Genomic DNA, 26,026 nt, shown 5'->3' with positions numbered 1-26,026 from the left:
AGACACTGTTGAAATTGGGACTCGACCAGAGATCTGGGCATGGGCTCTGGATAACCGGGAAGGCCTCCTGTCGTGCCAGACCCAATTGGCCAGTTGGACAATTTTATTCATGATGTTTGCAGTGTATTTGACTTGCACCTGTTAGTTAACTGCATTGCCATGTCATTTGAATTTTATGGCTTTTTTGATTCTAGAATGAAGAAAGAGGATGATGCTCTCACTATTTTTGGGGTAGCAGAGAAGGATCAAGGTGCATACACCTGCGTGGCCAAAACAGAGTTGGATCAGGACTTTGCTAAAGCCTATCTCACCATTCAGGGTACTTACATTTCTTACAATTTGTTTACATACTGAGACTGATACAATAGGGTTAAGCCTGTAAGTGGCTGTATTTGTGCGAGGGCTGTGAGTATCCATCACCCCCTCCACCTATAGGCAGGGTTATAGGAGTTCCGGCGGGGAAGGTATGTGTAATTAACGCCCTCTTGGACAGAGTGTACGTGACGTTTTTGGAACCCGTCTATAGGCGTGCCCTTGAACTCGATTTATGTCACACCTCGTACTGCTTTACTAAAGTTATTTTATATTCATACAGGTAGGTATGCAACGTGTTGCAGCCATAAGTACGAGTTTGTAGCCCCGAGTACAAATAGTATTGATAATGCAGAAGAAATTGGTCTCTTGTGCAAAGGGGCATTTATGAAACATAGTAAATGATCAAAATAGGGAAAAGTTAACTTTTCCCTTAATTTACCTTTCTGACTATTCTTTGGTTAGGGCCGGTTCACACCACGTTTTTAGTAATACGGGACCTTATCCGGCTGGGGAGGGGGGGAAACACCGTGCGCTCCCGTATCCCAGCCGGACCCGGCCTGTATTTAATTCATTTCAATGAGCCGACCGGAGTCAAACGCTGACTCCGGTCGGCAAATTTTTGCCCCGTATACGGTTTTCTGACCGGACCTAAAACCATGGTATACCACGGTTTTAGGTCTGGTTAGAGAACCGTATACGGGGCAAAAATGAGCTGTCCGGAGTCAGCGCTTGACTCCGGTCGGCTCATTGAAATGCATTACATACGGGCCGGGTCCGGCTGGGATACGGGAGCGCCGGCTTTCGCTCCCCCCCCAGCCGGATACGGTCACGTATTGCTAAAAGCATGGTTTTAACCCAGCCTTACTCACCAATGTACTCCAGGTCCCTTGTCACTGCAGGGTTTATGGCCTTTGTTAACAAGGATAATGGAACATGTGCAGTCATCATACATTCACTGCCTGCCATGATGACGTTATTGATATCACATCACTGCTATAAGTAGTGATTGGCTGTGGTAGTCATGTGATGTGTCGTGACTTTAAACTGTGACTTGCAAAGAAGAAATTGTCCAGCTTAGCAGGTCAGGAACGAAATGTAAATTTATTGTGAATTAATCACATGGAACAGGGTGAATGCACCGGATACAAGGTGACGGTCACACCAGCCCTATTCATACCTGACTTCTACCTTTTGCTATAAACTGTGAGTTGTGTTGGTAAAAAGAAGAAATATTGAATATTTAGAATGGTTGTTAAACTGCTCAATTTAAAAAAATGTCTTGGTGACCCTTCTGACGGGGATATACAAAGGGTATGTTACCATGTGTATCTTATGTGCTTATATACAGGTTTATATAGCCTCAGGTTTGTATACAACAGACACACCCATTTTATTATTCACATACCACTACACATAGGTATTGGTTTACTCACCAGAATGGAATTATAGACAGACTGTTGTTTACCTTACTAAAGGTAAATGCATCACAAAGATTGGTAAGTGCTGTATGTAGTCTTTTGGATGTTAGCACTATATTTAGAATGATATTTCTATACAATCTCTACATAATGTTTGAAATGTATTAGAGCAAAGATTATCCTGTCATAGCATATATAGCATACATTTTCTTTAAACTGTTCAAATAGCCTAAAGAAAACCAATTAAAGGTACATTTACAGAGTGGCCATTACAAGTCAGATATATACAAAAAAACTAGAACAGATGGACAGTCTTCTTCCATAAAAGGGTGTATGGGGGATGTCATACTAAGATTTATTAAGTATATTCTTCTCTATCCAGAATGGCAGCTTCTGAAATGTGTTAACAAGTCCAATTTAACAGAGAACTTTCCTATCCTAAATAACCTATTGATGCTTATTTCCTTATGTATATTCTAACAGTCCTATTTCCCCAACTAAAGGAAAAGTGTAGACCTTTTGTAACCCAGTCAGACAGTGTGTTTAGCTTTGTTGGTTTCTTCAAGGGAAACAGTACCAGTTAGATGAAGCCTATGTCCCCCCTCACAACTAATATTTCCTAATTGTTCCAATACATCTATAATGAAAAATGTAGCAATGTCTTAGGTAATAGTTAAACATTTTCTACCACGTTGTTTCTACACCTTCTAAACTGACTTAAAGGAGAACTCTAGTGATTTTTTCATCCATTATGTCCAGGCTGCTAATTAAAAAAAAAACTTAACTTACCTTTCGCAGCTCTCCCAGTGCCTCCAATATCGCTGTCCCGTTCTCTGGCCCTGGTCACCTTCCGGTTTTTGCAGCTCAGCTAATCGCTGGCCGCAGCGATGTCCGGCCTTGGCTGGTAATAGGCCATTGTTATGTAATGGGACCTAGGCACCAGGAAGAAGGCCAGTCCTAGGATCGAATCATGACTCTGCCTCTTAGTCATTGGCCGAGACAGGACATCACTGTGGCCAGCGAATAGCTGAGCTGCAGCGTCATGTATCGGGCACCAAAGCCAGAAGAAGACCGGGCCAGAGGACAAGACGGTGATATCAGTAGTACCAGAAAACGGCAAAAGGTAAGAAAGTTTCTCCTTTAAGGCCCTTTTACATTGGCCAATCATTACGCAAATGAGCATTCCTAGGAATGCTCTTTCTTGATAATCTGCCCGAAATCTGCCGATGAACAAGCAAGTACTTGTTGGTCAGCTGATTTTATACACATCGCCCTGTGTAAACAGAGGCTGTGTGGCCAAAAAAGATGAAATGAAGGGCCACACGAATGATTCAGCCTTCTTCCTCCTATTGGGGCTTTTATGTCCCTTCAGTGTCATCAACCAACAGACCGTGTACAGTCTGATCCTACTGTCATACTCCCATCTATCTGAACATGTACACTAGCATGAAATAAGGGACAAATGGAAGGATATAGCCCTGGAGGATTAGATGTCAGGAAATGCTTGTGGTATGTTAACATGAAGATGCACAGCCTGTATAGAATTTATAGAAACAAGACAGTAGAAATGTTTTTAATGAAGACTTTTTTAATTTAGAGGAATTGAGAAGAAAAAAAATGATTGAGGAGATGTACATATCCTTTAATTTATTCTTAAATGGATTTTCTGGGCTTTGTAAAAAAAAAAATTGGACAAAGGCAGAAAATGGAAGTGAGTTTATTCACCCCTCTATTCTTTCATATGACCACTAAAGCCAATGATTGGCTGGAGTGTCCTAAGCTCAGTGTACAGAGAAGTCATCACAGCGCTTCCAGCTGGGACTTCAGAGCGGTAGCACTGGACTGGCAGGGAATTTTATTTTTACAGAGTCCTGAAAGCCCCTTTAATCATATGTTTCAAGTTTAGATATACACAAACCAAGGCCAATATGCAGTTACTTTGGCCTTTAAATCCCAACATGATATTAACCAGATTATCAGTAACATTTACTTATTCATTTGCAGAAACCTCCACCTCACCTACTAGCCGACTGACATCAGTACAGAGAGGTAACCTTTCCCTACTAATCTTCCCACCTTGCTGACCATATCATGGAATGTCGAGTGAAATACAGATGCTTGTTGTTATAGTAGGATGTACTTCTTACAAATAGTTTTAAGGATGTTTTGTTTATTATAGCATTATTGTAAAGGTATTTTCTGTGACTTTCATATTAATGGCCTAGCCGTATTAAAGTAAAGGGGTTGCAGGGGTTCTACCACATCTCATTGTGTATTAGTCACAGCTCCATACATTTTCTAGCAGCTGTGGCTAGTATTGCAGCTCATTGCTGCCCAGTCCCACTCAAGTGAATTAGGCTAAATTGCCATACCAGACACAGCCACCACCAAATACATGTAACGCTGATTGGTGCACAATGAATGGGACACAGCATTTAGCAGTGCTGAGGCCCTTCAATCAGTTGATCAATGGGGTTCCACGTATTATAACCCAGAGAAATCCCATATTGATGGTCTATTCTAGGAAACAATGTTATAAACCCCCTTTAGTATTCAGTCCGTTAAAGGGGTTCTCCACCCCTAAACATCTCATTCCCTATCGAAAGGATAGGGGATAAGATGTTTGATCATTGGGGTCCAGCCGCTGGGACCCCTGCGATCATCCGGTGCACGGAGCGAGCTCCGCTTCATGACAGATGATAGTCGACCACAGCCGTCACGCCCCCTTCATTTATATCTATGGGAGGAGGCGTGATGGCTATGTACTAGCCGTTACGCCCCCTCCCATAGACATGAATGGAGGGGGTGTGGCGTGACGTCATGAACATGGAAGCTCCAAGCTTTCGTGTTCAGAACGCTGTGGTGCCGGCCCCGACATCGCTTGGGTCCCAGCGGCCGAACCCCCTGCAATCAGACATCTTATCCCCTATAGCCATAAGGCCATTTTTTGCGTAATTGCCAAGCAGGCTGTGTTGCAAAACTCCACTGATATTAATGGGAAGTGTTCATATAGCTTAGCACAAGGAGCTAAACTGTTTACATAACTTTGGAAGTAACATTCTGCATTCAGTTTAAAGCTATTCCTTACAGGTTCATACATTGTGTATCCAATCGAAAGGTTGTATGTACCATAATTTCATGTATGCCCTCTGTAGATAAACCAGACCCTCCCATGGATTTAGAGTTAACTGACCTTGCCGAAAGAAGCGTCCGACTCACATGGACACCAGGTGATGATAACAACAGCCCTATAACAGGTGAGTTTTTGGTTTAGTCACAGATGAGACGCTTCAAAAGCACATAAGTGGACCTAAAGGGGTTGTCTAGCAATACAAATATTTTTAAAGAGGTCAGGCTGGCTCAGAAAAAAGGGGTTACTACTCACATGCTTGAATGCCCTGCAGCTGCCATTCCCACATAGCTCCCAATAATTTCTACTTTGTGATCCCTCTCGACATAATAAATGTCCACTTGGCCATTAACTGGCTCAGGAAGTTTACTGCTGCAGCCAGTGAGTAACTCTGTGGACATGTCCTGTGTCAGGAGGGGAACTAGGATGTGCAGTTCAATGAGGATTTGGGCACTGTTCAAATGGCAGCAATAGGGAATCAGGCAAGTTTTTAAAATATTGTGTCACTGGACAACCCCTTTATGTGCCACAAAGAAACAGGCAGGACTCTGGGTTCCAGCTCCTAAATGCTGAGCCAAAGGCACAAAAGTCATGTGTAACTCTTGGAGCCACTACTAGTGGTTTCATGGAGACTCATTGAAAACTGTTATAAATAAATGCAGTGTATGACTGTATGTAGAGAGCTTTTACACTCCCTCTATGGGCAGCTGCAGGTAGTCAGAGCTTAGAGAATGTAACCTGTATGGTCAGACCACAGCCTAGTGTAAACATTGTGGTCAGTAAAAATTTTCAGTTATTACTTTCTTTATTTTAGATGTAAAAATTTAATTTTTTTATTCAGTGAACAAAAATATTACTTGGCTTCAAAAATGTATAGACTTAAAATTGTACGCCCAAGTATTTTTATTTTTTTTTAACCGGGAGCCCTATCAGACATGACACAGATCAGCTTGTTTTGTGCCTGTGTACTTTATTGGCTTGTCGGTTACATATTAAATTTCAATTTGATGGTCTCTACTTGTTTTACTCTTAGGGCTCGTTTACATTTGACAGATTGTATTGCAAGATCACAGCATGTTTCCTGCTTCGAGTTAGAATGGGGGCGGGCTCTCCTCAGTAGATTTTCAAAAGCGGAATTTCTGCTGAAGAATATCCGCCACAGAACCCATTGACCTCAATGCAGTCCGTGGAAGATTTTCTGCAGTGGAAATTCTGCTGGCCCGAAAATCTGCCACGAGAGCCTGTCCCCATGCAAACAGCAGGAAACATGCTGTGATCTCGCAATACAATCCGCCCATGTAAACGAGCCCTTAGGGTAGGTTCCTATTATTGTATTTCCTGCATATATTCCGCAATGTGTTTGCTGCAGAAAATCCAATATATTTTGCTACTTTAAAATCCTCAAATCTGCCACAGATCCACTGCAGATTTTGTGCAGCAAATATGCTGCTGAAAATCTGCAGGAAATATGCCTGTGTAAACGTACCTTTTTAGTGTACTGGAGCTGAAGAACAGCTGAACAGGCACAGGAAGAGTCTTTTTCAGCTATCTTTCAGGACTAGTGAAAGACATACCAAAAATGATCTACCATAGTGAGTTTTTGGGATCACCGCAGGTTTTGCTGCTGTTTTCTTTTCTAGTCATAGTCAGTAGTGGATTCATGGGAATGGGTGGGAAATAATGAAGGATTGACTTATGTTTATTCTTTCAGGGGGTCCCGAGTCAGTTGTCTGAGTTGTGTAGTGGTCAGCCTTGCATACTCCTTTATTTGTCCTCAATGGGACTGTTGGGGACAGTCAAGTACAGTGTTGACTATGATCCCAGCTGTTACAGCAGGGGCCTGGCTGGAAGTCATTCCTAGGCTACTGGTTCTGTGCCATGTCTGTGTGGTTTCTATGATTTATGTAGGGATTCATAAAAAAAAAATGCTTGCTTTTTTCTATGTAGCCTTTATGAGCTTTTTATGGTCAGACATGCTCATTTGTTTTTCGTACTCATCAGGTTTCATCATACAATTTGAGGAGGACCGTTACCAACCGGGTACCTGGCACAACCTTGCTTCAGTTCCCGGTAATGTGAATTCTGCTTTGCTTCGTCTCTCTCCATATGTCAACTACCAGTTTCGAGTTCTGGCACTAAATGATCTTGGGAGCAGCATGCCCAGCCCATCATCTGAGCGATACCAGACTAATGGGGCACGTGAGTGATAAGTTCGTGTTTGTATAATTTCTCATCTAGACTATCTTTAGGTCTAGTTAAACAAAATAGTGCACCCCAACTATAAATCCCCATTCTAATCATTGGTTATACATGTTCTAAGGGTGCTAGGATCTCAAAACACTTTATATACAGTATAGCTCCAAATGGACTATATGGTACTGAGACAAAGGAGCAATAGCTACTGAATATATATCTTTATTAAATACTATACACATACAGGAAAAATAAAAAGGATTTCAAATCAAATATGGTAAGCAGAGTGGCTACATGAATACACTGTACTGTGACATTCTGATAATATGCACGTTGTATATTAATGGGGGCAATACCAGATTAACCCATGAATCATAAACCATAAACAGTCAAATACGTAAGTAAGGTGCGCTGAGACAAATACGTCTCAGGATTAAGGTGTCTAACTGGATGGTGGTTATAAAGTATCAAACTGGATTCACTCACCCATTAAAAGTGCCAGTTCTGCCTGCCCCAACGCACGTTTCATCTTTCCACGACATTATCAAGGGACTTCTTTATATCTAGACTATCTTTAGGTCACGATCATAGTTTTCAGAATTTTTGTATTACCTTATTCTGATATTGTTTTATAATGTTTTTGCAATTTGTTTGAATTTTTAGCCCCTGAAGTTAATCCAAGCGATATTCGTGGAGCAGGAACTCGCAAAGACAACATGGAGATCACATGGACAGTAAGTAATATAAGATACAGATTCCTAGGTTCCTATATTTTAACCCCTTAAGGACTCAGACCATTTGGTCCTTAAGGACTCAGACAATTTTATTTTTACGCTTTCGTTTTTTTCTCCTCCCCTTCAAAAAATCATAACTCTTTTATATTTTCATCCACAGACTAGTATGAGGGCTTGTTTTTTGCGCGACCAGTTGTCCGTTGTAATGCCATCACTCACTTTACCATAAAATGTATGGCACAACCAAAAAAATACTATTTGTGTGGGGAAATTAAAAAGAAAGCCGCAATTTAGCAAATTTTGTAAGGTTTTGTTTTCCCGCCGTACAATTTATGGTAAAAATTACATGTGTTTTTTATTCTCTGGGTCAATACGATTAAAATGATACCCATGATTATACACTTTTCTATTACTGTTGCGCTTAAACAAATCGCAAACTTTTTAACCAAATTAGTACGTTTAAAATCCCCCTATTTTGAAGACCTATAACTTTTTCATTTTTCCGTACAAGCAGTGGTATGAGGGCTCATTTTTTGCGCCCTGATCTGTACTTTTTTATTAATACCATATTTGCTTATACTTTTATTACATTTTTTATAAATTTTTTGGGGAATAAAATGTTATAAAAAAGCAGCTATTTTGGACTTTTTTTTTACGTTCACGCCGTTCACCTTACGGGATCATTTACATTTTATTTTAATAGTTCGGATATTTACGCACGCGACAATACCAAATATGTATATAAAATAATTTTTTTACACTTTTTGGGGGTAAAATAGGGAAAATGGGACAATTTACGTTTTTATTGGGGGAGGGGGTTTTTCTAATTTTTTGGCTTTATTTTTTTACTTTTTTTACTTTTATTTTTACACTCTTATAGTCCCCATAGGGGACTATTTATAGCAACCATTCGATTGCTAATCCTGTTCAGTGACATAGCACTGATCAGGGTTATCGGTCATCTTCTGCTCTGGTCTGCGGGAAGGCAGATCAGAGCAGAAGACTTCCGGAAGACAGCGGAGGCAGGTGAGGGGACCTCCGCCTGTCGTGCAGGATGATCGGATCGCCGAGGCAGCGCTGCGGGCGATCCGATCATCCTGTTAAGTGATCGCGATGCTGCAGATACCGTGATCTGTATTGATCACGGCATCTGAGGGGTTAATGGCGGACATCCGCGGGATCACGGGTGTCCGCCATTACCGGCGGGTCCCCGGCTGCGTGCATGATGCCGGCATCACTTCGATGCCCGCGGTTATGCTCAGGACGTAAATGTATGTTTAAGGGGTTAATAAATCTTCAAATAATTGCATAGTTGTGTTTCATCTGTTGATTATCAACTTATAGAAAACAAAGAAAACAATAAAGTAGGGCCCCAACAATTTAAAATCGCTAATCAAATCTTAAAATGAAATTAAATATTATTACACTCTGTTCCTCTCTCAGAATGTCCACATCCTTAGGCTGGGGAACATGTCCACTGCACAATCAGCTGGGGCCATAGCCAGGTTCAGGGGCAGACTGACCGGCCGGTCCATTCGGACATTGTTCTAAGGCCCGGTCGGGAAAAGGGCCCACCGTCCGCCCTAGTGCCTGCCTTGGAGAGGAGCTTAGGTCACGTGAACCTTACGTCTAAGCGTGGCAGCGCTGGAGTTCACTGCTGCCGCCGAAGACCAATTCACCCGCCCTGCTTGTCCTCAGTGTACGGAGCCCTGCTTGTCCTCAGTGTAAGGAGCCATGCTTGTCCTCACTGCACAGAGCCCTGCTTGTCCTCAGTGTAGAAGGCCCTGTTTGCCCTCAGTGTACAAGTCCCTGCTTGTCCTCAGAGTACAGGGCCCCGCTTGTCCTCAGTGTACAGGGCCCCGCTTGTCCTCAGTGTACAGGGCCCCGCTTGTCCTCAGTGTACAGGGCCCCACTTGTCCTCAGTGTACAGAGCCCCACTTGTCCTCAGTATACAGGGCCCTGCTTGTCCTCAATGTGCAGAGCCCTGCTTGTCCTCGCTGCACAGAGCCCTGCTTGTCCTCAGTGTACAAAGCCCTGCTTATCCTCAGTGTAGAGAATCCTGCTTGTCCTCAGTGTACAGAGCCCTTCTTGTCCTCAGTGTACAGAGCCCTGCTTGTCCTCAGTGTACAGAGCCCTGCTTGTCCTCAGTGTACAGAGCCCTGCTTGTCCTCAGTGTACAGAGCCCTGCTTGTCCTCAGTGTATAGAGCCTTGCTTGTCCTCAGTTTACAGAGCCCTGCTTGTCCTCAGTGTACAGAGCCCTGCTTGTCCTCAGTTTACAGAGCCCTGCTTGTCCTCAGTGTACAGAGCCCTGCTTGTCCTCAGTGTACAGAGCCCTGCTTATCCTCAGTGTACAGAGCCCTGCTTGTCCTCACTTTACAGAGCCCTGATTGTCCTCAGTGTACAGAGCCCTGCTTGTCCTCAGTTTACAGAGCCCTGCTTGTCCTCAGTGTACAGAGCCCTGCTTGTCCTCAGTTTACGGGGCCCTGCTTGTCCTCAGTTTACAGAGCCCTGCTTGTCCTCAGTGTACAGAGCCCTGCTTGTCCTCAGTGTACAGAGCCCTGCTTGTCCTCACTATACAGAGCCCTGCTTGTCCTCAGTGTACAGAGCCCTGCTTGTCCTCAGTGTACGGGGCCCTGAGCCCCGCTTGTCCTCAGTGTCCAGAGCCCTGATTGTCCTCAGTGTACAGAGCCCTGCTTGTCCTCAGTTTACAGAGCCCTGCTTGTCCTCAGTGTACAGAGCCCTGCTTGTCCTCAGTTTACGGGGCCCTGCTTGTCCTCAGTTTACAGAGCCCTGCTTGTCCTCAGTGTACAGAGCCCTGCTTGTCCTCAGTGTACAGAGCCCTGCTTGTCCTCACTGTACAGAGCCCTGCTTGTCCTCAGTGTACAGAGCCCTGCTTGTCCTCAGTGTACGGGGCCCTGAGCCCCGCTTGTCCTCAGTGTCCAGAGCCATGATTGTCCTCAGTGTACAGGGCCCTTAGCCCCACTTGTCCTCAGTGTACAGAGCCCTGCTTGTCCTCAGTGTACAGAGCCCTGCTTGTCCTCAGTGTACAGGGCCCTGCTTGTCCACAGTGTACAGGGCCCCGCTTGTTCTCAGTGTACAGGGCCCCGCTTGTCCTCAGTGCAAAGAGCCCTGCTTGTCCTCAGTGTGCAGAGCCCTGCTTGTCCTCAGTGTACAGGGCCCTGCTTGTCCTAAGTGTACCGAGCCCCCCTTTTCCTCAGTGTACAGAGCCCCACTTGTCCTCAGTGTACAAGGCCCCGCTTGTCCTCAGACTCATAGACATCACCAGACATTGCTGGATTTCATTCCTTGTGATGCTCTGCTGTTCTTGGGGCATTTTTCCTTCAGGTTTGTATTTAGAAAGTGAAATGGATGCTCAATCAGATTCAGGTCAGGTGATTGACTTGGCCATTACATAACATTCCACTTATTTCCCTTAAAAAACTCTTTGGTTGCTTTTGCAGTATGCTTTGGGTCATTGTCCATTTGCACTGTGAAGCGCCGTCCAATGAGTTCTGAAGCATTTTGCTGAATATGAACAGATAATTTTGCCCTAAACACTTCAGAATTAATCCTGCTGCTTTTGTCAGCAGTCACATTATCAATAAATACAAGAGAAGCAGTTCCATTGGCAGCCATACATGCCCACGTCATGACACTACCACCACCATGCTTCACTGATGAGGTGGTATGCTTAGGATCATGTTCCTTTCTTTCTCCATACTCTTCTCTTCCCATCACTTTGGTACAAGTTGATCTTGGTCTCATCTATCCATAAGATGTTGTTCCAGAACTGTGAAGGCTTTTTTAGTTGTCGTTTGGCAATCTCTAATCTGGCCTTCCTGTTTATGAGGCTCCCTAATGGTTTCCATCTTGTCTTCTCTTGATTGTTGACTCTGACACACATACACCTACCTCCTGGAGAGTGTTCTTGATCTGGCAAGCTGTTTTGCAGGGGGTTTTCTTCATCAGGGAAAGAATTCTTCGGTCATCCACCACAGTTGTTTTCCTTGGTCTTCTGGGTCTTTTAGTGTTTCTGAACTCACCTGTACGTTCCTTCTCTTTAAGAATGTTCCAAACAGTTGTTTTGGCCATGCCTAATGTTTTGGTTATCTCTCTGATGGATTGTTTTATTTTTTCAGCCTAATGATGGCTTGCTTCACTGATAGTGACAGCTCTTTTAATCTCATCTTGAGAGTTGACAGCAACAGATTCCAAATGCAAATAGCACACTTGAAATGAACTCTGGACCTTTTATCTGCTCATTGTAATTGGGGTAATGAGGTAATAACACACACCTGGCCATGCAGCAGCTGAGAAGCCAATTGTCCCATTACTTTTGGTCCCTTAACAAGTGGGAGGCACATATGCACACTGTTGTAATTCCTGCACCGTTCACCTGATTTGGATGTAAACACCCTCAAATTAAAGCTGACAGTCTACAGTTAAAGCGCATCTTGTTTGTTTCATTTCAAATCCATTGTGGTGGTGTATAGAGCCAAAAATGTTAGAATTGTGTCGATGTCCCAATATTTATGGACCTAACTGTATATATCGGGTCAGTCCCGGCGGCTATAAATGACCATCACCGTGATCGGTTAATACCGAACATCACCGATCGTGGTGATGCCCGGTATTAACCCTTTAGACGCAACGATCAAAGTTGATCTCCACATCTGAAGTGAAAGTGAAACCTTCCCGGCAGCTCAGTCGGGCTGATCAGGTCCACCGTGGTGAAACTGCGATGTCCCGAACAGCTGTATGGATACAAGCAGGGTCTCTACCTGCCTCCTCGCAAATCAGGAAATCAGTGTGTGCAATGTTATAGTCCCCTATGGGGGCTATAACATAGCAAATAAAAAAAGTGAAAATAAAGTGTTAATAAATGTGATTTAATCCCTTCCCTAACAAAAGTCTGAATCTCCCCCCCCCCCTTTTCCCATTTAAAAAAAAAAAACTATGTAAAAAAAAAAAATATATAAAAATATGTGGTATCACCTCATGCGTAAATGTCCGAACTATAAAAATATATTGTTAATTAAACCGCACAGTCAATGGCGTACATTTAAAAAAATTCCAAAATGGCGTATTTTTTGTCTTTTTTAAAATCATAAACATTTTTATAAAAAGCGATTAAAAATTCCGATCAAAACAAAAATGGTATCGATAAAAACTTCAGATAACGGCACAAAAAAATAAGCCCTCAAACATCTTCATATGCGGGGGAAAAAAAGTTATAGGGGTCAGAAGATGACATTTTTAAATGTATTAATTTTCGTGCATGAAGTTATGAATTTTTCCAGAAGTACGACAAAATCAAACCTATATAAGTAGGGTATCATTTTAACAGTATGGACCTACAGAATAAAGATAAGGTGCCATTTTCACTGAAAAATGCACTACATTGAAACGGAAGCCCCCAAAAGTTACAAAATTGTGTTTTTTGCTTTTTCAATTTTGTGATTTTTCTTTTGTTTCGCCGTAGATTTTTGGGTAGAATTGGTGGCGCAAAAAATAAGCCATCATATGGATTTTTAGGTGAAAAATTTAAAGGGTTATGATTTTTAAAAGGTAAGGAGGAAAAAAGGAAAATGATAAAACTGAAAAACCTTAAGGGGATATATTAATTTAAGGAACATGAAGTCTTCAGTGTGTTATCCATTTATTCTGCATGTTATGTATTGATGCCTTGTATACATTTGTATAAGTGCATGCAAATGCTAACTATGATAATATGCTTCACTTTAGCTGATGACTGTTCATTTAGTGTTCCTGTTTAGAGTTCTTTTGGGACCCACTAGAAGTTTGGTTGCTCCATGCCAACACAAAAAGAAGAAACCCACAATCTTACTAGATATACTTTAGTAGATTTTATATTAGCATTCCCTAATGGAAAAGCTCTTCACCAAAGCTTAGGGAAATACCTGCTGTTTTACATTTGTTTTATATAATATGTGAAATGTATTTTGTGCCTATTACTAGGATATGATCATATTGTATATAAACATTCAGAAGATTATGGAGGGAATTTATCAGCCACAAAAACTAGTGTTTTGACATAATGTGGCTAAGTGTAAAAGATAGGGTGGTCTAAGCGCATACCAGATTTATTACAACTTACGCCAGTTTACATTATAGTTTTAGTTTAGTTTTAGCTATAATCTCTGCCAGGTCAGAGCTGGTGTACATTTTAATGTGCAGCGCACAGGCAGCTACTGAAGAGATACATTTATTAAGAGATGTGTGCTCCTTAATAAATCTTCAGAACGGAATGCCTGCAGATTTTTACTGAAGACAGGCATGTGAAATGCCAGCCTTAGTAAATAAGTCTCTTTATCATCATTACTTTAGTACTAATTTTTTTTTTATTATTCTTTTTACTACCTGCAGCCACTTAACTCAACACAGGCATATGGACCCAATCTACGCTACATTGTGAAATGGCGCCAGCGTCACACAGGAGAGGCATGGAGCAATGTCACGGTGTGGACAAACAAGCATGTTGTATGGAACACCCCAGTGTACACCCCTTATGAAATAAGAGTGCAGGCAGAAAATGAGTTTGGCAGGTCACCAGAACCGAGCACTGTGATTGGATACTCTGGAGAAGATTGTGAGTAAAAAAAAAATAATAATAATAATAATTTGATTGCTTTATGCACTTTTTCTACTACATTTCCATGTCCATTAACGTATACAATCAGTTAATGGGCAAAATATCATTAATGAATTGGTAACCGTAGCATAACCATATGACAGAAACCATCGTAAAATGTACATTACATGCGAACATATATGCATATATATATATATATATATATATATATATAAATAGATAGCAAATTGAATTTAATGTTAAATGAATATAGTAACTATAAAGTGCATATACACATCAAAATTAAGTGAAATAGCAATAATCCATTAAGCAATTGTGTGCCTTAAATTTTAAATGAATGGAAGTTATAAAGAGGAGTTTCCATCTCCAATACATATGGTATATTCACAGGATACAACTGTCTTTGATGTGAATTGCGGGGCGCAGTCCGATGCCAGACTTGCCATAAAAGTCTCAGATGGAAATACCACTTTAGAGGAGTACTCCAGTGCAGGAACCCTTAGAGATACATGGGGGGGGCATGTGCGGGGTTCCACACGCTCCCATCCTGGAGACTGCTGGGGTACTGCGCAGGAGATCACGGGGAGGGGAATTACTTCTTTAACCTTTTAACAACCAAGGACGTGTATACACGTCCTTGTGCCGTTAACAGTGTATGGTGCAGGCTTCTGGCTCAAGCCCACACCATACCGGGCGGCCCTCGGCTTATTCCTCTAGCTGAGGGCTGCCATTAATTAACCCTGAAAAGCTGACAGCGGTTTCTAAAGGGACCTTTAAAGGGTTATTCCAGGAAAAAAACTTTTTTTTTTTTAGATCAACTGGCTCCAGAAAGTTAAACAGATCTGTAAATTACTTCTATTAAAAAATATTAATCCTTCCAATAATTATCAGCTACTGAAGTTGAGTTGTTCTTATCTGTCTGGAAACAGTGCTCTCTGCTGACATCTCTGCTTGTCTCAGGAACTGCACAGAGCAGAATACGTTTGCTATGGGAATTTTCTTCTACTCTGGACAGCTCCTGAGACGTGTCATCAGAGAGCACTTAGACAGAAAAGAACAACTCAACTTCAGCAGCTCATAAGTACTGAAAGGATTAAGATTTTTTAATAGAAGTATTTTACAAATCTGTTTAACTTTCTGGAGCCAGTTGATATATATAAAAAAGTTTTTTCCTGGATAACCCCTTTAAACAGTCCCTGATGGTCCAGTGGGGTGAATCGCCCCTCTGCAGCACGATCATGGAGGAGAGATCCACTGCTGAGGTAGCCAGAGGGATCACCTCTCCTCCTGTGGCTCTGAGATTGATAAAGCCTGGCTAAACCAGGCTTTATTAATCGAGTGCAGAGCACAAAGATCAATGTAGTTTTATGGAACTACATTGATCTGTATGAGGAATCTAATAATTCTTCCTAAAATTTCCCTAAGAGGACCAATAAAGTGTAAAAAAGAAAGTTGAATAAAAGTTTAAAAAAACACCCATTAACCTCTTCCATATTGAAAGTTTAATTTACCCCCCCCCCTTTTCTCAAATTCCATATAAAAAATATGTAAAACATAATAAAAAATAAACATATTTGCTATCGTCGCATGCATAGTTGTCTGAACTATTAAAATAAAACATTATTTATCCGTATGATGAACAATGTAAACGTTAAAAAGTACCAAACATAGTGCTGGGCGGTATACCGGATCATACCGAATACCGAAATTTTTGTGCTGCACGATATGAATTTTTCCCATACCACAATACCAGTTGGGCCCCTCCCCCTCGGGAATGAATTATCAGCCTAGCGCAGCGCTGTCCCCACTTCGGGAAACTAATCATATGTGCCCCCCAATTATCAGCCCAGCGCTGCGCTGTCCCCATCGGGGTAAATACTCCCATATACCCTGCAAGCGCTGCCCTCCTCGTCCTCCTGTTTGTTGCGGGCCGCCGGCGCTGACACTCTATACTGCACGCTGTATCCCTATGCCCGGGCTGCAAAAGATAAACAAAATAAACTTTAACTCCAATTCCCCGTCGGTCCGGACCTGCTTCCTGGGGATGGGAACATCGGAAAGCTGTCATCCTATCACCGGCCACAGTTCCGCCACGACCAATGATAGGTTGAGCCCACTGTCATGTAAGAAGCCGGCTTATTTCATGACAGTGGGCTCAGCCTATCACCGGCCGAGGCGGAACATCGCTGCGGCTGGTGATAGGCTGACTGCTTTCCGACGTTCCCATCCCCAGGAAGAGCGTGATGCCAACAAACAGGAGGACGAGGAGGGCAGCGCTTGCGGGTGATATGTGAGTATTTACCCCGATGGGGACAGCGCAGCGCTGGGCCGATAATTAATTGGGGGGGGGGGGGTGTTTGAGAAGCAGAATAGCGCTCGCAGGTCACATGATTTGGGGGGGGAAATACCGTTATATACCGTGCAACGCCACAAGTTACAAAAATACAGTGATACACATATTTGGTCATACCGCCCAGCTCTAACCAAACCCCAGAAAAGCTTTTTTATGACATCTCATCTCAGAAAAAATTAAGTAGTAAGCAATTAAAAAGTCCAATAAATACCACAATGGTACCAAAAAAAATTACAGATCAATTACAGATGCAAAAAATTAGCCCTCATAGAGCCCAGTAAACAAAAAAACAAAAAAAGTTATAGTGGTCAGAAAATGGCAATTAAAATTTTTTTTTCTCTAAAAAGTTTAGAATTTGTAAAACATGATCCAACTATACAAATCGCACCGACCTAAAGTATCAATTAGTTAGTTTGACTGCACGGTGAATGGCGTAAAAAAGAAAAGAAAAAAAATTAGCTAAATTCCTTTTTTTTTTTTTCAATTTCACCTCACAAACAATTTTTTTCTATTTTGGAGCATATGTTATGAAAAAATTAACGAAGACATTACAAAGTACAATTGGTCCCACAAAAAATAAGCCCTGTATGGATGTTTAGATGAAAAAATAAGAGTTATAGCTATTAAAGGGGGAAACGGCCATCACGCCCCCTCCCATAGACATGAATAGAAGGGGCGGGTCACGAGGGGACGTGGCAGTGATGTCACAGTGCCAGGCACAGAATGCCAGGGGCTGTACCAAGATCGCGGCGGTCCAAGCCACGGGACCCCTGCGATCAGACATCTTATGCCCTATTATTTGGATAGGGGATAAGATGTCTAAGGCCGGAATACCCCTTCAATGTACATTCACACGTATGCAGATTTGATGCACAGGATTTTCTGCTGGAGATTTCAATGTAAACTAAATGACTGAGAACAGCTTCTAATCAGCAGTTACAAATCTTGCGCATGAAATCTGTGCAGGATCCTGTATGTGTGAACGTACCCTTAAGGGGTTAAGCAGAATCCAATATTTTATCCGATAACAACATAATGCATACTAACAACCAATTACTCCCACAGGCATGCAAACAGTCCTGGTTGCCTGATGGATATCAGTGTCCTAAACAAACCGCATAAACAATACACAAATAATCAAATAAATACATTAAAGTTCACAAACATTTTATCAAGACACAACACAGAATAAGAGAGAAAATGGAGGAACTGCGTGGAAGAGCAATGGATAAGTCACAGTGTTTTATTTGGTTACTTGTGTCTTGTTAATTGTGGTTTGTTTGACAAATTAGCATAATGCATACCGTATAAAAATAGAGCCTTGCTATGTGAAGAAATACTAGGTAATTCAAAAATAATGCTAAGTAATTCAAAAATTATAATAATAAACATGTCAGTGTATGTAGTAATCTTATATATGCTGCTAAATAGTGTTCAAATTATGTAACTTGGTTGAACTTGATTAAAGGGGTACTCCGCCTCTAGACATCTTATCCCTTATCCAAATAATAGGGGATAAGATGTCAGATCGCCGGGGTCCCGCTTGCTGGTGATCTTGGCTGCGGCTCCAGCGATACAGGGGCCGGAGCATCATGATGTCATGGCTCCGCCCCGCGTGACGACACGGTCCGCCCCCTTAATGCAAGTCTATGGGAGGAGGCGTGAGGGCCGTGTTGTAATGATGCTCCGGCCCCTATATTGCTGGTCATTACGCACGGAGCGAGTCTGCTCTGTGCAGTAATGATAGCGGGGTGCCGCAGCAGAGATCCCCGGGGTCCCCAGCAAGTGGGTCCCTGGCGATCTGACATCTTATCCCCTATCCTTAGGATAGGGGATACGATGTCTAGGGGTGGAGTACCCCTTTAAGTTTAATTTGCTACATCTGTACACTATTTTACTTGCTACATCTGTACACTTTTCTATTATATTATACTTTATATCATGAACTATTTCTAAACAATTTTGGCTGTAGAACATAGTATCCTGATGTATTGGTGTATTCCTACAAAAAGGTGAATTTTTGTTCAGCTTTGAAATGGAGATCTAGCTGTTTCAAATTTCTAAGAGATGCATTTTAACCTGTCTAGTGCAGTTTGCAATTACATTTCAGATTTTCACATTTTATGAAAACTACGTTTCATAACTAAGTGCATTTTAAAACAGTAGTTAAAGGCAACCTGTCACCTGTTTTATGCTGCCCAGACTGCACTCACGCTATGATTTACTCTGGTAAATAGTTTTTAAAAAAAGCCACCGGGACCCAGATCCCGACGCAGGAAGCAGTCCACATGGCTGCTTCACCAGCCCTTAGTTGTTTACAAGTGCTTTGTACCTACAAATGCTATATAATAAGTAGCAGATGGTGAAAGGTATTCCAGGGTTTTTCTGTTTACTTGAATGGGACAATGCTGTAATACTTCGAAATGCTGCTACAAATAGTACAGTTTTTTTGTTTTTTTTTTAAGAGCTGAGGAACGTGCTCTTGAATCACCCAAAGTGCAAGAAAAAGTGCAAACGTGTTACACAAAAAAAAAAAAAACGTGCACAAAGGATGCGGTCTATCGCAAGCCCTTCTCTGATTGGAGAGAGGTCCCCCAACAAACCTTATCCTTCGCCTCCGGACCAAAAGGTACCCGCGAGGTTCCAGGTTCGATATCCCTTTTCGTCTAAGCTACTTAGGGACAACAAATGCTCTCGGCATACCCCTTGGCGTTAGCCAAGGTATCTGCCTGAAGAGCTGATAATGGTCAGTACCCTGCCCATGCAGGAGTACCCGGGGTTTTTGCAGGGAGGTGAGGAACCTGATGGCCACACACACCTCCCCTAGAACGCTAGGAGGGACACCCAGAAGGGCTACCGCATCCTAACAATCCTGTGAACACACAACACGTAAAAAGTGACACAGTGACAAAAAATAAATAAATAAGTGAATGTGTGCAGGTATACTGCCCGAACATCCGTCCGGATCTATAAAAATTTCTCGGATCCTAGCCAGAAGGCTGGGAATCAATTGGTGAGTGCCACAAGGTGAAGAGTCCATGGTGCCCGTGCTTCCACTCCCCGAGGCACTAAAGTACCTCGGCTCTAGACCCTCTCAGCCTCATGGCGAGACCCGGAGGAAACAGGTCACATTGGGGCAGCCATCGAGCTGATTTCTCAGAACCAGCCCCGGAACGCCCTGGTACACCTGCCCCCTACCATGCAGCACCCATCCTCACCAGCTCCACACCGGCAAGAAACTCATAAGAACAGATACTACACTTGATCTTAGCCAGTGATGCAGGTATGAGCACTTCTACACATTGAAGAGGCTGCAGCTTTCACACGACTGCCACAACCCCTTCAAACAGCTGATCAGCAGAGTTGGAGTCCCACCAAACTAATATTGATGACATATCATAGGCTATGAAAGTTTCCTTTAAGATGTTAGATGCAATTCAAAAAATTCTAAAATAGATTTATGCATGGTGGACTGTCTATAATTATGACATTTTGGAACAACTTTTTGCTCTGAACTGTTCATATTGTGCTATTGACAACACATGTCTCCTTGGATGAGAAGTGGCACCTGGGAGCCCTACTCTTTATCCTATAATCTATCCTAAATATATTTAAGTGTCTTAATCGCCGCTGGTATTTCAGGTATCATTATATAGGAATGCCATAAAGAACCAGTGGACTATCCTGTAGGGGAAGAAATACAGTCGAAATACATTACATTGTACTGCATAGCTATATTTGTGTTGGTCTGCATAAAGTTTTCTTCACCCTCAGATCCTAAAGCAGCACCAACTGACATTAAACTAAGGGTCACGAACAGCACTGCCATCTCCCTACAGTGGACACGTGTGGCCCCTGCGTCAGTCCAAGGAAGTCTTGTGGAATACAGAGTGAGCAGAACGGCTCCTTATTAACAGCCCGCTTTTGTCTAATTTATATATAATCTGGAAGGAGGGGGGGATGGAAATAACATAACATTCCCTTGATTTATCTCTGTGGATCTATTAACCATTGTGACACCCTCTCCCAAGCATGTGAAAACTTTCCATGAAACTTAACCAGGGAAACTAATCATTGAACTCCTGTTTAAGTGGATAAAACCTGTCTAAATGATAACCCAGACTGACAGGCCCTTCAAATTCACCCCTACTAATATATTAAGGCTTTCTGTTAAATGACTGGGCTGTGTATTTCAAGGCATATTACTGGAGGGAGAGTAGTTTCCTGAAAGGAATTTGGGTCTCCCGAAAGAAGCTGCAGCAGAGTTTTATCGGGGATCGAGTACGAGGGATTGTGTCCTTCCTGATACCTTACAGTAACTACAAATTATACATGGTAGCAGTGAACGGGAGAGGGGATGGCCCGAAGAGCGACATTAAAGAGTTCACCACACCAGAGGGAGGTAGGTGCTCAGTACAAGAGCATTATTAGCTAATAACAGGTCTTTAAAGATAATGCTTAAAACAGCTGTATATGTGACAACCTCTATGCTGAACTGCTAACTGAATTGTGGCTTCCTAAACTAATGTACAGTGGTTTTACATATTAGCAGTATAGTTTGCATTTGTTTGGCTTTCATCTAATTCCTACTCATTTTTCTAGTGCCCAGTCAACCCAAAAACTTTAGATTCAGTGAACCGAGCCGTGAAGTCATTATGTTAGAATGGAGTCCTCCAGAACACCCCAATGGGAATCTGACGGGATACAACTTACGCTACCAAGCATGTGAGTGAGCACCATTTATAATTATTTCTCCTATATTATTTTATGAGATACAGATTACTAAGTATTCTAGTCTTGGGACATTGGTTGTGGAAGAAGGATGGACTTTTGTTATAGTAAATGACTAACCAAACAGTTATTTCCAGAGATGTCATAATACATGTCTTTTGTACCAAATGGGTCTCAGATACCAGGTCCACTGTGTACTTGCTACCTCTGCATGATATATACGATCTTGATTGTTTTAAAAGCAATGGGGCAGTCCAATCTGAGGTTAGTTGAGGGGAGATCAGAAGAAATGTCATAAAATAAAAACAATCCAGACCTCTCTTCAGAGGTTACTACCACTGTAGCGCACAGGGGTTTAATAAAATCCAAACAGTACAAGGAGCCTACATATATGTACAGCAAAATTCAAATCTTAATTTAAGGGCTGCAACCGGAGGTTATTAATTCAAAAATCACACAGATATCTTTGTGCAGCACTTAAAACTATCCTCAAGGCTATAATTTCCTCATATATATATATAAATAATAAATGTAACTACTGCTCAAGATCTGAATATATGGCAAATGTTTTATTAAGATAATTAAAAGGATATTTTTGTCAACATTACACAATGCTTCCCCCAGCAGGGCCCTTGCTGGTAGGAGGCAATCAATATATACAAATAGATAGGATAAGGTAAAATAGTATAAAATGCTGAATGATAAAAATAGTGAGCCCAAAATTGGCTGCAACGTTTCCCTGATTGAGGTAGTAGCATAACAATAGCAAGTTTGTATAATAAGTCTATGAAAAACGTAGGTGGTACAGCGTACCGCTCACCCAATTGTCGGTCTCCTGGTTCTTGCAGCCGGGTATGTGATGTGCAGATTATCGGTGCAGACCTAGTTGTATCAGCGTGGATCTCCTGGTTCTTGCAGCCGGGTATGTGATGTGCGGATTATCGGTGCAGACCTAGTTGTATCAGCGTGGATCTCCTGGTTCTTGCAGCCGGGTATGTGATGTGCAGATTATCGGTGCAGACCTAGTTGTATCAGCGTGGATCTCCTGGTTCTTGCAGCCGGGTATGTGATGTGCGGATTATCGGTGCAGACCTAGTTGTATCAGCGTGGATCTCCTGGTTCTTGCAGCCGGGTATGTGATGTGCGGATTATCGGTGCAGACCTAGTTGTATCAGCGTGGATCTCCTGGTTCTTGCAGCCGGGTATGTGATGTGCAGATTATCGGTGCAGACCTAGTTGTATCAGCGTGGATCTCCTGGTTCTTGCAGCCGGGTATGTGATGTGCGGATTATCGGTGCAGACCTAGTTGTATCAGCGTGGATCTCCTGGTTCTTGCAGCCGGGTATGTGATGTGCAGATTATCGGTGCAGACCTAGTTGTATCAGCGTGGATCTCCTGGTTCTTGCAGCCGGGTATGTGATGTGCAGATTATCGGTGCAGACCTAGTTGTATCAGCGTGGATCTCCTGGTTCTTGCAGCCGGGTATGTGATGTGCGGATTATCGGTGCAGACCTAGTTGTATCAGCGTGGATCTCCTGGTTCTTGCAGCCGGGTATGTGATGTGCAGATTATCGGTGCAGACCTAGTTGTATCAGCGTGGATCTCCTGGTTCTTGCAGCCGGGTATGTGATGTGCGGATTATCGGTGCAGACCTAGTTGTATCAGCGTGGATCTCCTGGTTCTTGCAGCCGGGTATGTGATGTGCAGATTATCGGTGCAGACCTAGTTGTATCAGCGTGGATCTCCTGGTTCTTGCAGCCGGGTATGTGATGTGCGGATTATCGGTGCAGACCTAGTTGTATCAGCGTGGACCTCCTGGTTCTTGCAGCCGGGTATGTGATGTGCGGATTATCGGTGCAGACCTAGTTGTATCAGCGTGGATCTCCTGGTTCTTGCAGCCGGGTATGTGATGTGCGGATTATCGGTGCAGACCTAGTTGTATCAGCGTGGATCTCCTGGTTCTTGCAGCCAGGTATGTGATGTGCGGATTATCGGTGCAGACCTAGTTGTATCAGCGTGGATCTCCTGGTTCTTGCAGCCGGGTATGTGATGTGCGGATTATCGGTGCAGACCTAGTTGTATCAGCGTGGATCTCCTGGTTCTTGCAGCCGGGTATGTGATGTGCGGATTATCGGTGCAGACCTAGTTGTATCAGCGTGGATCTCCTGGTTCTTGCAGCCGGGTATGTGATGTGCGGATTATCGGTGCAGACCTAGTTGTATCAGCGTGGATCTCCTGGTTCTTGCAGCCGGGTATGTGATGTGCGGATTATCGGTGCAGACCTAGTTGTATCAGCGTGGATCTCCTGGTTCTTGCAGCCGGGTATGTGATGTGCGGATTATCGGTGCAGACCTAGTTGTATCAGCGTGGATCTCCTGGTTCTTGCAGCCGGGTATGTGATGTGCAGATTATCGGTGCAGACCTAGTTGTATCAGCGTGGATCTCCTGGTTCTTGCAGCCGGGTATGTGATGTGCAGATTATCGGTGCAGACCTAGTTGTATCAGCGTGGATCTCCTGGTTCTGGCAGCCGGGTATGTGATGTGCAGATTATCGGTGCAGACCTAGTTGTATCAGCGTGGATCTCCTGGTTCTTGCAGCCGGGTATGTGATGTGCGGATTATCGGTGCAGACCTAGTTGTATCAGCGTGGATCTCCTGGTTCTTGCAGCCGGGTATGCGATGTGCAGATTATCGGTGCAGACCTAGTTGTATCAGCGTGGATCTCCTGGTTCTTGCAGCCGGGTATGTGATGTGCAGATTATCGGTGCAGACCTAGTTGTATTAGCGTGGATCTCCTGGTTCTTGCAGCCGGACAAGCGATGTTACAGTTGCTGTTGCAGATCTAGTGTCAGCAGCGTGGGGCTGCGCACAGAGCGATAATGATGATGATATGCCAACGATGTCGCTCCTCTCCTGTGATCGTGCACGCCTCCTAATTCTTGCACTCACTAGTAGCGTGCAGACCTGAATGTATACAGAGATTCCTGTAGTGATATTGGAGATGCCAGTTATGTTGTTGGAGATCGCGCTGGTTTGTGGAAGCAGTGAAAGCAAAAAAAAAAAAAACATGGAGTCCTCGTGGCAGGGAAGTGCAGGAACAGGGATATCAAATGGTATATGTTCCTGCACTTCCCTGCCACGAGGACACCAATTTTTTATTTATTTTTTCTTCTTTCACTGCTACCACAAACCAACAACATGCATATCCAATATCACTACAGACATCTCTGTATACATTCAGGTCTGCACGCTACTAGTGAGTTCAAGAAGGTGCGCACGATCACAGGAGAGGAGCGACATCGCTGGCATATCATCATTATTATCGCTCTGTGCTCAGCCCCACGCTTCTGACGCTAGATCTGCACTGGTGACTGTAACATCGCTTGTCCGGCTGCAAGAACCAGGAGATCCACGCTGATACAACTAGGTCTGCACCGATAATCTGCACATCGCATACCCGGCTGCAAGAACCAGGAGAACGACAATTGGGTGAGCGGTACGCTGTACCACCTACGTTTTTCATAGACTTATTATACAGACTTGCTATTGTTATACTACTACCTCAATCAGGGAAATGTAGGCAATTTTGGGATGAACATTTAAACCTGTTGACTATTTTTACCATTTTACCTTATCCTATCTTTTTGTATATATTGATTCCCTCCTACCAGCAAGGGCCCTGATGGGGGGAAGCATTGTGAAATGTTGACAAATATATCCTTTTAATTATTTTAATAAAACATTTGCCATATATTCAGATCTTGATCACTAGTTACATTTGTTATTTATATTTATTATTTTATAGACACCTGCGGTTGGTGTTATACTAGTTGCCCGGTCTATACACTGTTTTTTGAGTATAAGAGAGCCATCCCATTCTATTTTTTCATATATATATATATATATATATATATATCTTTAACACTGTGTCAAGTTGTTTTCCGGGAAGCCTAAAAATAAATCAGATAGATACTTGCTATCTGCACTGAATACAAGTAAAATCTCCCAATAGCAGACATTCACGGGGAATAAAAAAGTGTCCGCTACTGAGAGATGTCCGCTATTGGGAAAAAAGGTTTTAAGATCTTTCTAAATGACGAAATACTGTACTGTATCTATAAAACATGATAAAAAGCAATATTACAGTACAATCTCCCAGTGTCGTTTAATTACCCATTATCACCCTCTGTACCATTTCATCACCTTTATACCCTGGGCCACTCTATTCCCACTGTGCCTTGTGGCAAGTCATCCCTCCCCCTTACCCCCTCTGCCACATCATTTCCCCTTGACCCCTTCCTGCCATTTCATTCCCCCTTTATTGTCTGTGTGCAAATTCATTATCTCCTCCTCTTTACCAAATCCTATGCCATTTCTCCCCAAATTATCCTCCCTCACCCTTTGTGCCACATCACTTTTCCCCTTCCCTCTTCCCCATGTTATTCTTCTCAGGTGCAGGGGCTCTCAGTAGGTTTGACGTTTTCCTGATGTCCTCTGCGCTTCACTTACTGATAGCAGCAGCGGTGGCTGCGTGGTCT

The 26,026-nt window shown here is 42.9% G+C and overlaps 1 protein-coding gene across 13 annotated transcripts in view; it reads left to right on the top strand.

Moving 5' to 3' along the window:
- The window catches only part of NFASC (neurofascin), a 154,618-nt gene that overhangs the window by 95,086 nt on the left and 33,506 nt on the right, over positions 1 to 26,026 (top strand). For 6 of the 13 annotated variants that reach the window (XM_056558085.1, XM_056558083.1, XM_056558081.1 and 3 more), the window contains 9 exons: positions 195 to 319; positions 3,738 to 3,782; positions 4,889 to 4,990; positions 6,865 to 7,062; positions 7,720 to 7,790; positions 14,179 to 14,401; positions 20,532 to 20,647; positions 20,955 to 21,159; positions 21,360 to 21,482. In XM_056558085.1, coding sequence (XP_056414060.1) covers positions 195 to 319; positions 3,738 to 3,782; positions 4,889 to 4,990; positions 6,865 to 7,062; positions 7,720 to 7,790; positions 14,179 to 14,401; positions 20,532 to 20,647; positions 20,955 to 21,159; positions 21,360 to 21,482 — 1,208 coding nt within the window. The remainder of the gene's footprint in view (positions 1 to 194; positions 320 to 3,737; positions 3,783 to 4,888; positions 4,991 to 6,864; positions 7,063 to 7,719; positions 7,791 to 14,178; positions 14,402 to 20,531; positions 20,648 to 20,954; positions 21,160 to 21,359; positions 21,483 to 26,026) is intronic. The other 7 variants (XM_056558084.1, XM_056558093.1, XM_056558088.1 and 4 more) reach the window with 3 other exon arrangements.

This window comes from Hyla sarda, chromosome 2 (assembly GCF_029499605.1).
Source record: "Hyla sarda isolate aHylSar1 chromosome 2, aHylSar1.hap1, whole genome shotgun sequence".
Classification (NCBI taxonomy): domain Eukaryota; kingdom Metazoa; phylum Chordata; class Amphibia; order Anura; family Hylidae; genus Hyla; species Hyla sarda.
The sequence above is the reverse complement of the archived record's forward strand: the minus strand, read 5'-3'. Positions and strand labels throughout refer to the sequence as shown.